Source organism: Streptopelia decaocto, assembly GCF_964273445.1.
Source record: "Streptopelia decaocto genome assembly, chromosome: 2".
NCBI classification, from domain to species: Eukaryota; Metazoa; Chordata; class Aves; order Columbiformes; family Columbidae; genus Streptopelia; species Streptopelia decaocto.
In genome coordinates, this window is record NC_138655.1 from 132,236,867 (window position 1) to 132,249,454 (window position 12,588).

The 12,588-nt window shown below is 38.6% G+C and overlaps 1 protein-coding gene across 2 annotated transcripts in view; it reads right to left on the bottom strand.

Annotated features, from left to right (window-relative positions):
- The window catches only part of AHR (aryl hydrocarbon receptor), a 64,738-nt gene that overhangs the window by 13,732 nt on the left and 38,418 nt on the right, over positions 1-12,588 (bottom strand). For both annotated transcript variants that reach the window (XM_082045725.1, XM_082045726.1), the window contains exons 3-6: positions 11,470-11,585; positions 9,761-9,850; positions 6,191-6,314; positions 733-863 (exon numbers count right to left, since the gene is read on the bottom strand). In XM_082045725.1, coding sequence (XP_081901851.1) covers positions 733-863; positions 6,191-6,314; positions 9,761-9,850; positions 11,470-11,585 — 461 coding nt within the window. The remainder of the gene's footprint in view (positions 1-732; positions 864-6,190; positions 6,315-9,760; positions 9,851-11,469; positions 11,586-12,588) is intronic.

Below are 12,588 nucleotides of genomic sequence, written 5' to 3' on the forward strand. Positions count from 1 at the left end.
TGTTGTTGTACCCCTGAGCACGACACTTAGAGCTCTACTAATAAACTCACGAGAAAAAGAACTGGAAAGTTGTTTTGTCAAAAAAACCCAAAACATATAATAGCAAATGCCAACTGGATCTTCTAGTATTCCAATGAACATGGTATTCCACATACAAGTAAGATAACATTATTTCTCTTGCATTTCTGTCATTCATTTGTATAAAATATGTAAGTGTGTACAACTGCAAAATCTCCTATAAACAATTCTATTTGTAAGAAGTCACCTAGAGAGCGATACACTCATATTATTTCTTTTAAAATTACAGTGTTGACAAACAAAATGTTTATTAAAAAGAACAAGCACAGACTTTCCTAAGTAAGGGAAAACCATAGTTCTGTTAGTTATTATAACTTACTGCATTTCAAGATATCCAACAGAAAATAATATCCGTATAGCTTTTTTATCTACAAATCACACAGTACTTTGCAAAAACAGATGCTTATTCACATTTCAGAGAGGAAACTGAGCCAGGCAAAATGAGGGAACTTGCACTTGGATGGAACACCATGTTGAAGGGGAACTCAGCAATACAATCTTTACTTGTCATTTAGCATCACTAACTGAAACATGCTGGTTCAAGCAGCTCAAGTATCTACAGACACTTGACAAATAAAGTGAATTGCTGTATGTATAATACAGATTTCCAGCTTGCAAGCATGTGCGGAAGTTTTCACATAACTCTATACTCACCAGGAACCCAGAGGAATTATCCAGGAGGCATCGCAACCTGCAGATGAAATTCCTTTCCATAAAGGAAGAATTCTCTGGAGGAAGTTGGTCTGGATTATAATAGGTATCTGGCTGTGAAAAGCCATTATCTCCTACAGGAAAAGATTATTTATAAGGATTATTTTTAGAAGAACACCTATTTGAAGGCTATCTATAACAAATCACCTTCCGTCTCACAAACAAAGCATTAGGTCATGACCTGAGCAAGATCCATGTAAACTGGAAACATCCTCAGAACCTATACTGATTACAATGTGAGGTTAAGTATCAGTTCTTCTCATAGAATTTTGTCTTACAGGCTCCGGCACTTGAAAACTGCATGCCTTTTTTTTTTTTTTTTCTAAATTCATTAATTATGTTTGTCACCAACCTAAATTTTGAATCAGTTGCAGAGAACAGAGCTCTCAGCAGAGAGCACATCCACATTTCAGCAATGGCAGGGTCTGCAAAAGTGAAGTAGGCACCCAGGCACAGTAACTATAGGAGCAGAATATGCAGAAGATCAATTGATGGTCTCAAACTGAAATTTTTACTTTCCAGACAGCCAGGTGAAAGGTGTTGGTAGCAATAAATAAAATAAAGCATCTTTAGAGAACCACCACAATGTGAGCACTTTCTCTAACAGATACAAAAAGCCCTACTCAATAGCAAAAACATCCCTGTGCTGATCAAGAAAACACTATAGTTACCTCTTCAAAGGAACACAAAGCACTTATTTAAAATTTTAAAAAGACTCAAAAACATGGCTGACAACTAAGATAACAACATGATACTCTTCTGCCACTTCTGGACAAGCATTTGCTGCTAAGTGGCATTTAGAAAATAGACTTAATAGACTTAAATATTTGGAATATAAAGTAAAAACAGAAGACAAATCAATAAACTTCTGATAGAATACATATGTTCTGCATGAGGCTACATATACAGACATACCAGAGCATGTCTACTCACAACAAACTTAGCAAAGTGATCTTGTTTGTAATACATATAAAAAAACCACAAACTGGTCATTCCCTAGGAATTCATACATGCAAAAAATTAAGGAAAACAGTTAAAAATGCTATTTTGGAGTGCTAAATATTCTGTAATTTAAAAAACAGTCCATGTACTCCAAGAGAACTGATTGCCATGTATGGACAAAAGAAGGATACAGTTTTTAAGAAAGAAACCATATTGACCTTCCAGGCTTGGAGATGAAGTTAGGGAGAGCGTGTCACTTAATCACATACCACATTGTCTTCTCTGGAACACAATTCTGCCGCTTGGACAGCTGGAAAAACTTACAGATAGGCTAGGTGGTTTGTACAATGGTGAATCAAACCCAAAGGAAAACAAATCATGACCAAAAACCATCTCTGTTAATTCAAGGGACTGAACTGGAATCAAATAAGATTGCTGATGGCTCACCAAGAGACCTTGCGACCTAAGGCCATACAAATGCAACAAGAATGCTGAATTATCCAGCTTTTCAGTTTTTTCTTAAAAGAACTACTATGCAAGGTTAAATTTTGCTGAACAAACTTCAAGGTATAGAGAAAAAGGGCCCTAGCTGATAGTATGTAATAAAAGGGATAATCTGAAATTACAGCCCTCTGCAGAACTGTGTATTGGCCAAACTCATCATTACAAGCTGATCTCACAGGTACAGAAACTCAGACGCTTGTAGTCCAAGATAGCTACCACCTAACACTGATATTAGAAAATAGCAAATTCCCACACCTGTCATGTGGATGGTTCTCAGACAAAAGCAAATTTACTCCCTTACTTCCTACTGCTGCAGATTATTGGTTTTTAATTGCCTAGTTGCTGGTGAGAATTTTCAGCACTTCTGAAGCAGTGCTTCTCCAAGAGATGCTGAAACAGATTAGACACTCTCTGAAGAAGCAATGACTATGAAGAAAGAGCATCAAAGAAACAGCTTACAAATCCCAACCCATCTTTCAAAAATGCCAACTCTGACATCCTTGAGAATCCCTGCAGACAAATTACTCGAGGGCTCCTCAAAATGGTTAATACACTGCTTGTATCAATATTCAGGTTTCAGAAGCATCAGCACCACGGAAGCCACTAAAATACTGTGTTTTTTTTTTCTCTCCAAGCAATCGCAATATTTACATTCCTCTTCTGTTGCCGCAACTTCAATCCTGCAAGACCAGCTACTCCTGAGAAAGCTGCCAGCCAGTGAGGCTGAAAGAAACTTGGTATCAACAGTCGGCTACTGTTAGAAGAGCTGACTGGAAGAGCTGCTGGCCAGGCAGGAGTGTACTGAGAGCGCTGAGTAGTTTAGGGTGTTTCAAAGGCCCTGTGTATGTTCAGCCAATTCTTCCATGGAAATAAATGAGATTATGGGCAACCTTCTTGGATGGGATGTAGGGAAAGACTTTAATCATCAGTGAAGGGCTCCGTGAAGGGCTCTGATTAAGTCCTCCAATTCAGATAAATATTCTGGCTGAGGCGTGTCTATGGAGTGTAGCTCTAGTATCCACTGAGCCAGGGGTGTCAAACTCATTTTCATCAGGAGGCCACATCAGCCTCGTGGTTGCCTTCAAAGGGTCAAATGTAATGTTAGGCCTGTCTAAAAGCAGGAGTAGTTACATTTATACAGGCCTAAAATTACATTCGGCCCTTTGAAGGCAACTGTGAGGCTGATGTGGCCCCCAGTGAAAATGAGTCTGAGACCCCTGCACTAAGCAGTGCAAGACTTTCTGCTGGTATCCTTGTCACTGGCAGGCACATCCTTCAACATTTCTGTGACAGGAGCAGCTCAGTGTTATTCCTTTGGTAAATACAGAGCTGTAATCTGAATGCAGGTATCTTACCTGGGTTCTCTCAAGTGTCTGACAACTTCCCTAGTAAAATGAGCAGTTCTCAAGAGTGAACAAGGCTGTGGTAGAAGAAGCAACAGAGTCTGTAGCTCATGAGAGGGGCAGAACAGAACTCAAAACAAGAGGGAATAGGCTTCAAGCCCAAGCCTTCTACGTTTAGGAAAGGAATACTGTTGTGCTTTCCCAGGCAGACAGGAGGCAGAGAGGTTTTAGCACCAGGATCTTGGAGAAGTGACTCACTGTGAGAAGGCAGAGTCTTACAGAGCATCTGCAATCCCTGGAGCAAAATCACCAGTTAACACTACAGGGGGTATAACCCAAATCCCTGATGAAGTTCACACTGCAGCTCATCGACATCACGCAGTAATGTGCAGAACATGCTGTGCATTAAGTGCTTTTTTTCCTCTTTAAGCTCAAGACCATATATGGCTGCGTAACAAGCAAACTTTAAAAGACAACACAAAGTTGAGGGTGCAAAACAGACTGAAAAAATCAGAATTTTGCAGACTTCTCTGGGAACATGACAGGGTTGGGAGGAGTGTTGGGGATGCACAGTAAATAGCTGAGGAGACCACTGGTCCAGAGGCATACAAGAGTATTGAGTTAGAAACAACCAGTCCAGGCAGAGGCAGAATTAGTTCCCAGAGCAGGTTGCAATCTGTGCTTAAGCCTGAGAACAATTATAATATATTTATAAATATCTACATAACGCTAGCCAAATGTATTAAAAAGGAAATGGATTAAATTAGCAAAAATGTGGAGAATCCTTATGATCATATCGTTATCCTTTGTTATAAAGCTGAATTCAGTTTAAAAAGCCTCAACATCCAAACATTTTATACTACTTGAGGCCCCAAAATAATTAGCAGTTTCTAGTAAGCTAGGAACACAAAGTACAAAAAACCCCAAGCCTGATGGCAAGTCAACCTGGCATCATACTTTTCAAATACAACCTTTTGTAAATTCAGGTGCACTTGCTTAAGCGCTATGGAATGCCATTTCACTCTGAAGCAAACACTAAGCCACCACATAAAAACCCACTTTCTGAGTGCCAGCAGCTGTTTGCTATACCAAATTGTATAATTAACTAGTTCTGTAGCATGTTTTCAACTGGACTGTGTGGATCAGAGGTGTCAAACTAATTTTCACTGGGGGCCACATCAGCCTCACAGTTGCCTTCAAAGGGCTGAATGTAATTTTAGGACTGTATAAATGTAACTACTCCTGCTTTTAGACAGGCCTAACATTACATTTGACCCTTTGAAGGCAACCACGAGGCTGATGTGGCCTCCTGATGAAAATGAGTTTGACACCCCTGGCTCAGTGGATACTAGAGCTACACTCCATAGACACTCCTCAGCCAGAATATTTATCTGAATTGGAGGACTTAATCAGAGCCCTTCACGGAGCCCTTCACTGATGATTAAAGTCTTTCCCTACATCCCATCCAAGAAGGTTGCCCATAATCTCATTAAAACTCATTTGAGTTTTAAACCAAATTGCTTTAGGAATGATAATTAAAAATAATATGGACTTTTTCTGGATTAAAAAAATATCTATAATCAAGTAACTTAGAGTAACATAGAGCTTCACCTACATATTTAAATTAGTGTTGTGCAAAACGGAGCACTACAGTTGTCTCAACAGGTTTGTCATTATCAGGCAAGCATTCACTTCCCATATTACACATAACTATCTGTACCAACACATCTCTCTTCCGATAAGTAAGCAGTGTGTTTCTCAATACAGCAGGTCACTTGAATATCAGTCAATAACATGTGACAATCTGATGCTCTAACAAGCACACCATTTGGTCTTAAAGGGTCATCTACTTAATCTTTTATTCCTCTTCTATTCCCAAGAGAAGTACTGGTCTATGTGGAAGCCTTAATACAACAGTAACAGATGTGGAAGACATCATGATGCCAAACAGCCATAACATTTTCTACAACCAGGAATGCAATATTCCATATATTAACACTGTAATTAACACATTCTTAATCATGGGGTGGATCTACCAGCCTGAAGAGCTTAAAGAAGCTGCCATACCCAATTACCTGCTGGCCTTCCTAAGCTAATAAATTTGGTGTCATGATCTGTAACCAGGAGCAGCAGATGTAAAAGTGATCATTACTTCAGCAGAGAAATCACTTTCTCACTCAAACACTGATTAAATACAAGCTGTATAACTGAGGGCAAACACAGAAAACCAAAACTTCCTTGTTTCTTATGTCCCCAAAAGCAACTGCCCACTTCTCACTGCCGTGTTCACAAAACAAACATGCAGGATTACCTGCTTTGCTACTTGCCACAGGACTAGTTATCAGACATGCAAGACTACAAATTAAAATCTCACAAATTAAAGCAAAATTAGTATTTTAATAGTGCTGTGATATGAATGTCAGTGCTTATTTAAAGTGAAAAGAAAGTAATTCCCACTGTTAGCCAAACATATCCATAAATTCAAAGAAGTTTAAGAAATATTATTCCTTCCTTTTTTCATGCAAAATAATCTAAACTTTTTTACATACACAGATTAAAAAAACCCCTTAACTAATCAGACAGGCAAACACATAAATTGGCTGCATTCTTACCCTGTATGCTTGGTCCAGAATCTGCAGACTGGGCAGGATTTAATGCCCAGTGTAGCTGTCGTTGGAACTCAGGTCTGTCTTCTGTGTGAATCAATTCAAAGACACTCTGGTGTATAATATCAGACTACATACAAAAAGGAAAAAAGCAGGAAAGAAAGAGAATAAGAAACTTATATGATAATGTAAGTTATCTGTTTGACAACACTGCTATGGACATAGCAAAATCCATTTTGTTCGAGGATAAAAACATACATTTGCATGCATGTGGGAAAACTTCATGAAACAATTTTTAGTAACACAGAGCAGAACTCAGAAACACCCATGACTGCAGACATGAGAAAAAATAATAAAAAAATTACCTTAGAAAAATAAATAACATTATGTCAAGTATTTCTTTACCTGCTTTTATATAAGCCAACTTTAAACTGTTATGCTTAGGCTTTGTTTAAATAATTTAATTTTACATACTGGTAAATCAAGTACTAGCCAGCTGGTACTTGGGCCTGACCCATTCTAGGTCTAGAGGTGAGCCTGGCTACTATTGTAAGAGGGAACAAAAAATGTTTCTACAAATATATCAGTGACAAACGGAGGGCTAAGGAGAATCTCCACCCTCTGGTGGATGTTGTGACAAAGGATGAGAAAAAGGCTGAGGTACTAAATGCCTCTTTGCCTCAGTCTTTGACAGTAAGACCAGTTTTGCCTCACGTACCCAGCCCCCTGAGCTGGAAGACAGGGATGGGGAGCAGAATGAAGCCCCAATAATTCAAGGGGAAATGGTCAACAACTTGCTACACCACTTAGACACACACAGGTCTATAGGGCCAGATGGGACCCACCCAATGGTACTGACGGAGCTGGCAGAGGTGATCACCAAGCCACTTTAAATTATTTATCAGCAATCATGGCTAACTGGGGACATCCCAGTTGATTGATAGATGGGCATTACATTTGCCAACTACAAGAAGGGTTGGAAGGAGGATCCAGGGAATTACAGGCCTGTCAGTCTGACCTTGGTGCCAGGGAAGGTCATGGAACATATAATCCTGAATGCCATCATGCAGCACATACAAGACAACCAAGTGATCAGTCCCAGTCAGCATGGGTTTATGAAAGGTAGGTCCTACTTGACCAACCTGATCTTCTTCTATGACAAGGTGACCCGCTTAGTGGATGAGAGAAAGGCTGTAGATGTTATGTAATTAGACTTTAGTAAAGCCTTTGACGCTGTTTTCCATAGCATTCTCCTGGAGAGGCTGGCAGCTCATGGCCTGAATGGGTGTACTCTGTGATAGATAAACTGGCTGGATGGCTGAGCCCAAAGAATTGTAGTGAATGAAGAGAAATTCAGTTGGTGGCTGGTCATGAACGGTTTTCCCCAGGGCCCAGTATTGGGGCCAGTTCTGTTTAATCTCTTTATCAATGATCTGGACGAGGGGATCAAGTGCACCCTCAGTAGGTTTGCAGACAACATCAAGTCTAGTGGGAGTGTTGATCTGCTGGAGGGAAGGACGGCTCTACAGAAGGATCTGGACTGGTTGAAGCCAATTGTAGAAGGTTCAACAAGGCCAAGTGACAGGTCCTGCACTTGGGTCAAAACAACCCCAGGCAGCGCTACAGGCTTGGGCAAGAGTGACTGGAAAGCTGCCTGTCGGAAAAGGACCTGGGAGCGTTTGTCAACAGCTGACGACATGAGCCAGCAGTGTCCCCAGGTAGCCAAAAAAGCCAACAGCATCCTAGTGTGCATCAATGGTAGTGTGGCCAGCAGGACCAGGGAAGTGATTGTCCCCCCTGGGGCTGGTGAGGCTCCACCTTGAATCCTGTGTTCAGTTTTGGGGACCTCACTATAAGAAAGACATTGCGGTATTGGACAGAGTTCAGAGAAGGCCAATGAAGCTGGTGAATGGTCTGGAGCACAAGTCTGATGAGGAGCAGCTGAGGGAACTGGGGCTGTTTAGCCTGGAGAAAAGGAGAGTGAGGGGAGACAGCTATCTGAAAGGAGGTTGTAGCATGGAGGGTGTTGGTTTCTTCTCCCAAGTAGCAAACGATAGGACAAGGGGAAATGGCCTCAAATTGTGCCAGGGAAGGTTTAGATTTAATATTAGGAAATATTCCTTCACAAAAGGGTTGTCAAGCACTGAAACAGGCTGCCCAGGGAAGTGGTTGAGTCACCATCCCTGAAGATGTTTAAAAGATATATAAATGAGGTTCTTAGGAACATGGTTTAGTGCTACATTTAAGCTACAGAGGGACTCGATGATCTTGAGGGTCTCTTCCAACCTAAATGATTCTGTGATGATTCTCTCATAACACCACCAGTTGCATGGCTAGGAATGTGATCTAAATGGCAAAGCTACAACAGCCAGGATCAGTGGTTGAAAGAAATTAAGGGCAAAAAGCCCACCAAAGATATTCAAGAAAAGCCCCAGTCAATGGAGAGGAGTTAAATTGTGTGTTTTCTGCATGGATTGAAAACTCAGTACTTATAGAAACAGAAAATATTTCAAATAAAATATAGAACTAGAGTAATTTGGAGCTGGCAAGAGCAGAAGCCTAGCTCAGATTTTATTTTGGTAAATTTCATAAAAGAATCAGTATTTTCCAAATTAAATTGTAGAAATGCTAATTTTTGGAACTTTTAAGACTTTAAGTCGCTATTATGCACTTGATTTATTGGTATTACTATATAAATTTTATGCTAAATTTGTTTTACAATCTTTTTTTTTTTTTTTCCCAACACTGAAAGAATCTGTGACCCCAGAAATAATTATGTTTTGTTTGGAACATTTTATTTTGTGCAAACATTCCCCAATCTCTTATCAGTTAGCTAAAATTGCAGACCAAGCAGAGTTTCTCCCTGGTTTTAGACAGCAACTGAATCTACCACCATCCAGTACACAAATATACAAACTGATAACAATAACTCAGCTTCTATCATCTTAACATTAACTAATCCCAGGAGTTCTCTAAGGAAGGGCAACATGTGCTCGCTGGATCTTGGTCTTTACTACCTTGTTACCTGGCTTGCAAGCCGAAGGAAGTTAACCATATATGATCTGCTCCATAAATTGTAAATAGCAAATGCTGGTGTTGAAATAAATAAGTAAATAAAGTAAATACAAGCAAGAGAACACTAAAATTCTAAAAATATTAAGATCACCCAGTTGATACTTAAAACCTCAAGGCATATAGAGTTAGTTTTATTTGAAAGGTTTCTATTAAAAGAATTACCTTCCCCTTGAATTATGTCTCACTCAGCATCATAAACTGGGTAACACCACAGTATAAATTTCAAACAGTTGTTCCAGTAAAGACTAATTAAGTGTGAAAGTTTCCTATCTTGCCTAACTCAACTTTGGAAATTATATTCCTGTTGTGCTTGGCCTGAGGACCCATTTCATCCATATAAGCTGACAGAAAAAGCAATATGGTTTCAAAATAATCCAACCTAAAGTACCCAACTGAGATTTTTATTTCACAAACTATCAGATCCTAAATACACAAACAGATGCCCTCCAAAATTAAGTAAAACCACTGAAAACAAAATAGAAGAAAAAAATATATACTTACTTGTTGGAACCCCAAGTAGTCTTGGATAGTGGAAGAGACATAAAAAACCAGAGCATCGGCCGTAACAACTAACACAAAACCATTTAATGCCTGGGGAGAAAATACACCAATCTATCAGCTTCAGAGACAAAATTCCAGAAAATTATTGTGGCTGTAAGTCTACCTATACCCTATTCTCCCAATAAAATGTGAAGTATGCAAAAACATATCATTATCTAACAGCACAACAAACAAAGATTCTTCACTGCCTCTTTCTACAGTATACATAACACAACAGAAAAAACTGCATGTAATGAAAAAGAAAAAGTTATTTTTGAAAATTCAGGGGAGAAGACAAAGCATACTGATGACTTTTAGTTACTCTTGATGGTAGGAGATGAGGGACAGCAGTATGAACAACTATAGTTTCATCTAGCATCAACCATAGTTCACAATGCTCATGCAGCTCAAGCCTTCAGTCCAGCCATGTGCCTGCAGCGCAAATGGGAGTCATGTCACAAACCCATTCCCAAAATCTGTTCTATTCATAGTGCAGATGGGCCCAAGTGGACAGGAAATCAAGTGATCAAGATCCCCCACATAGTCCAAGAAAATATTTTATAGCTTACTTAAAATAGAAAACCTCTGCACAATCAGACTGTTGCAAGTAAACAATGTTTTTGAAGAGATTTCCCCCTTTGTGAAGCAGCAGACTAAGCGGCTCCTTACTCAAAGTCACGCAAAGGGCATTTATCTGAACTCCAAATCAATACGTTTCACAGCAATTGTTGTGATAGCAAACAGTACATTTGTGACTTGGCAGCTCATCTGAAAGGTGCTGATTTACTTCTATGGATATCAGTCAAGATTTAACAAAAGGATGTCTCGAGGGACTGGATTAAGTATATTGTGCCACTTAATTTCCTCAGCTGCATTCAAAGTCAAATTTGGCCAGCATACTCAAAACACATTTTTAAAAAACTCTTTATTATGCAAAATTATTGTAACACAGAAAATGTAAAGTAAGTGAAGGATATCCTACATCTTACTGTAACAACATACAAATATATTTTTATTATAAACCAGCATAATTCTTTCACAAACATTAACTCCCATACCCCCACACTATGGTAACCACCATAACTGCTTTTTCATATTTTGCAGAGAAATGGTTTTACTATTTCTTGGGTTTTTTTAACGTGGTCTAATTAAATCAAATTAAATATCTGACTAAATGGCTGGTCTTTAAATGGTGTGAACCACTCTTTTTGAATGCATAGACATTTAATCTATTCTCACAAACAGTTGTGAGATCTGTAAAAATTCCTTATATAAGCTTAATTACCTGAATACAGCATGAGCTAAAAAAACATGTAATAATAATCTGAAATTAAATAGCTCAGGCTATCCAAGAGAGTAGTTGCACAGAATCCTTGGTTTTGATGAAGTTCAAAGTAATTCCAAGGGAGCAGAATGCCACAACGGCAGGTGCTTGTGTCCTCTGCTGACCTGTTCTGCAGGGCATTTCACCTCAAGTGGTTGATATAAAAAAATCTGCAAGCTGCATCCAATTCTGGCCCACACATTAAAATTGGTTATTCTGCTCTGTTTCATACAAAGCTCCTGTATCTGGAATTCAATCACATTTTACAGTGTCTCCAATTTACAGTTCATCTTGAAACAGGATTGTTACTGCTGAAATCAGATGGCTTCTGTAAGCCAAAACATACCTGCAGTAAGAGTTCTCCTTCCAGCATCTGCATCCCTTCTCCACATTTTGCTGTTCTACAGTTTTCCTGAATGCCATTTCTTTCTGGTCTTGTCGAGTTAGAAGATTTTAATGCAACTAGAGAAAAAAGAAGTGGTTTTTGAAAGGATCACTAGAAATTTATGTGATGCATTATTTTGTGTGAGAAAAAAAAAAAAAATTAAAAATGTTTATAAAGTCAATCTAACAAAATATTTCTGTTTCAGTGTCAGTTTTTTTCCTTACCTTTAGAGATAACGCCCAAAATTTGTCATTCATCTCCTTTCTAAACTATAATACTTCAACAACAGAATCAGTATTATTGAAATCAATCCAAATCTCACTAGTTTATTGCTTTTTTTTTTTCCTTCTCTTTGTCTTTATTATAAGGCTCACTTTTAGTTTGTCACTCTTGCTAATAAAGGACTTTTTATTTTCTCTCATTCAATTACCTCCTTAACCTGATAACAACTCTGCTTTAAGGTAGGACAACACTTGTACTTACTGTTATCCCATCTTATTTCAGGTATCAAACTATGGTACTGCAGATATAAGCCTGCTCTAGACCTGAAGTGCCCTTCAGAGAAAGGAAGGAAAGAAACAGGAACCCTAAATGCATATTACACATTAAAGAAAACAAACGAAAAAAGTATTTCAAACAAAAAAGCTTTTTTCTGCCATTAACCATTTCAACAATTAAGCAAACTTGCCAAATTCAGATAAAATACTATAACAATGAATCATCGTTATTCCGTTCAAAAATACTTCCAACTGCAAGAAAAAAATACTCAGTGAAAAAGGGATAAGAATCAGACCAAACTGCTACAAAGTACCTGAAAGACATACACCCCCCCCATCTCTGCACCATGTCTTCCTATAAATAGGATGCTGTCAAGTAAAACTAGATACTCAATGATTGTCCATACTCAGAATTTATCTACTTTCCACATAGTTCTAAAAAGAAAAAAAAAGTCTCCAAATCTTAAACAACACCCCCACCCAACCCCAAACTTTCTAAACTGCAAAGCAAGGGAAATTTATAAAAGCAACTGCGCTTCTGTAAAATCCAAACAACAGAAGTTTCTCTCATAAGAATGAGATA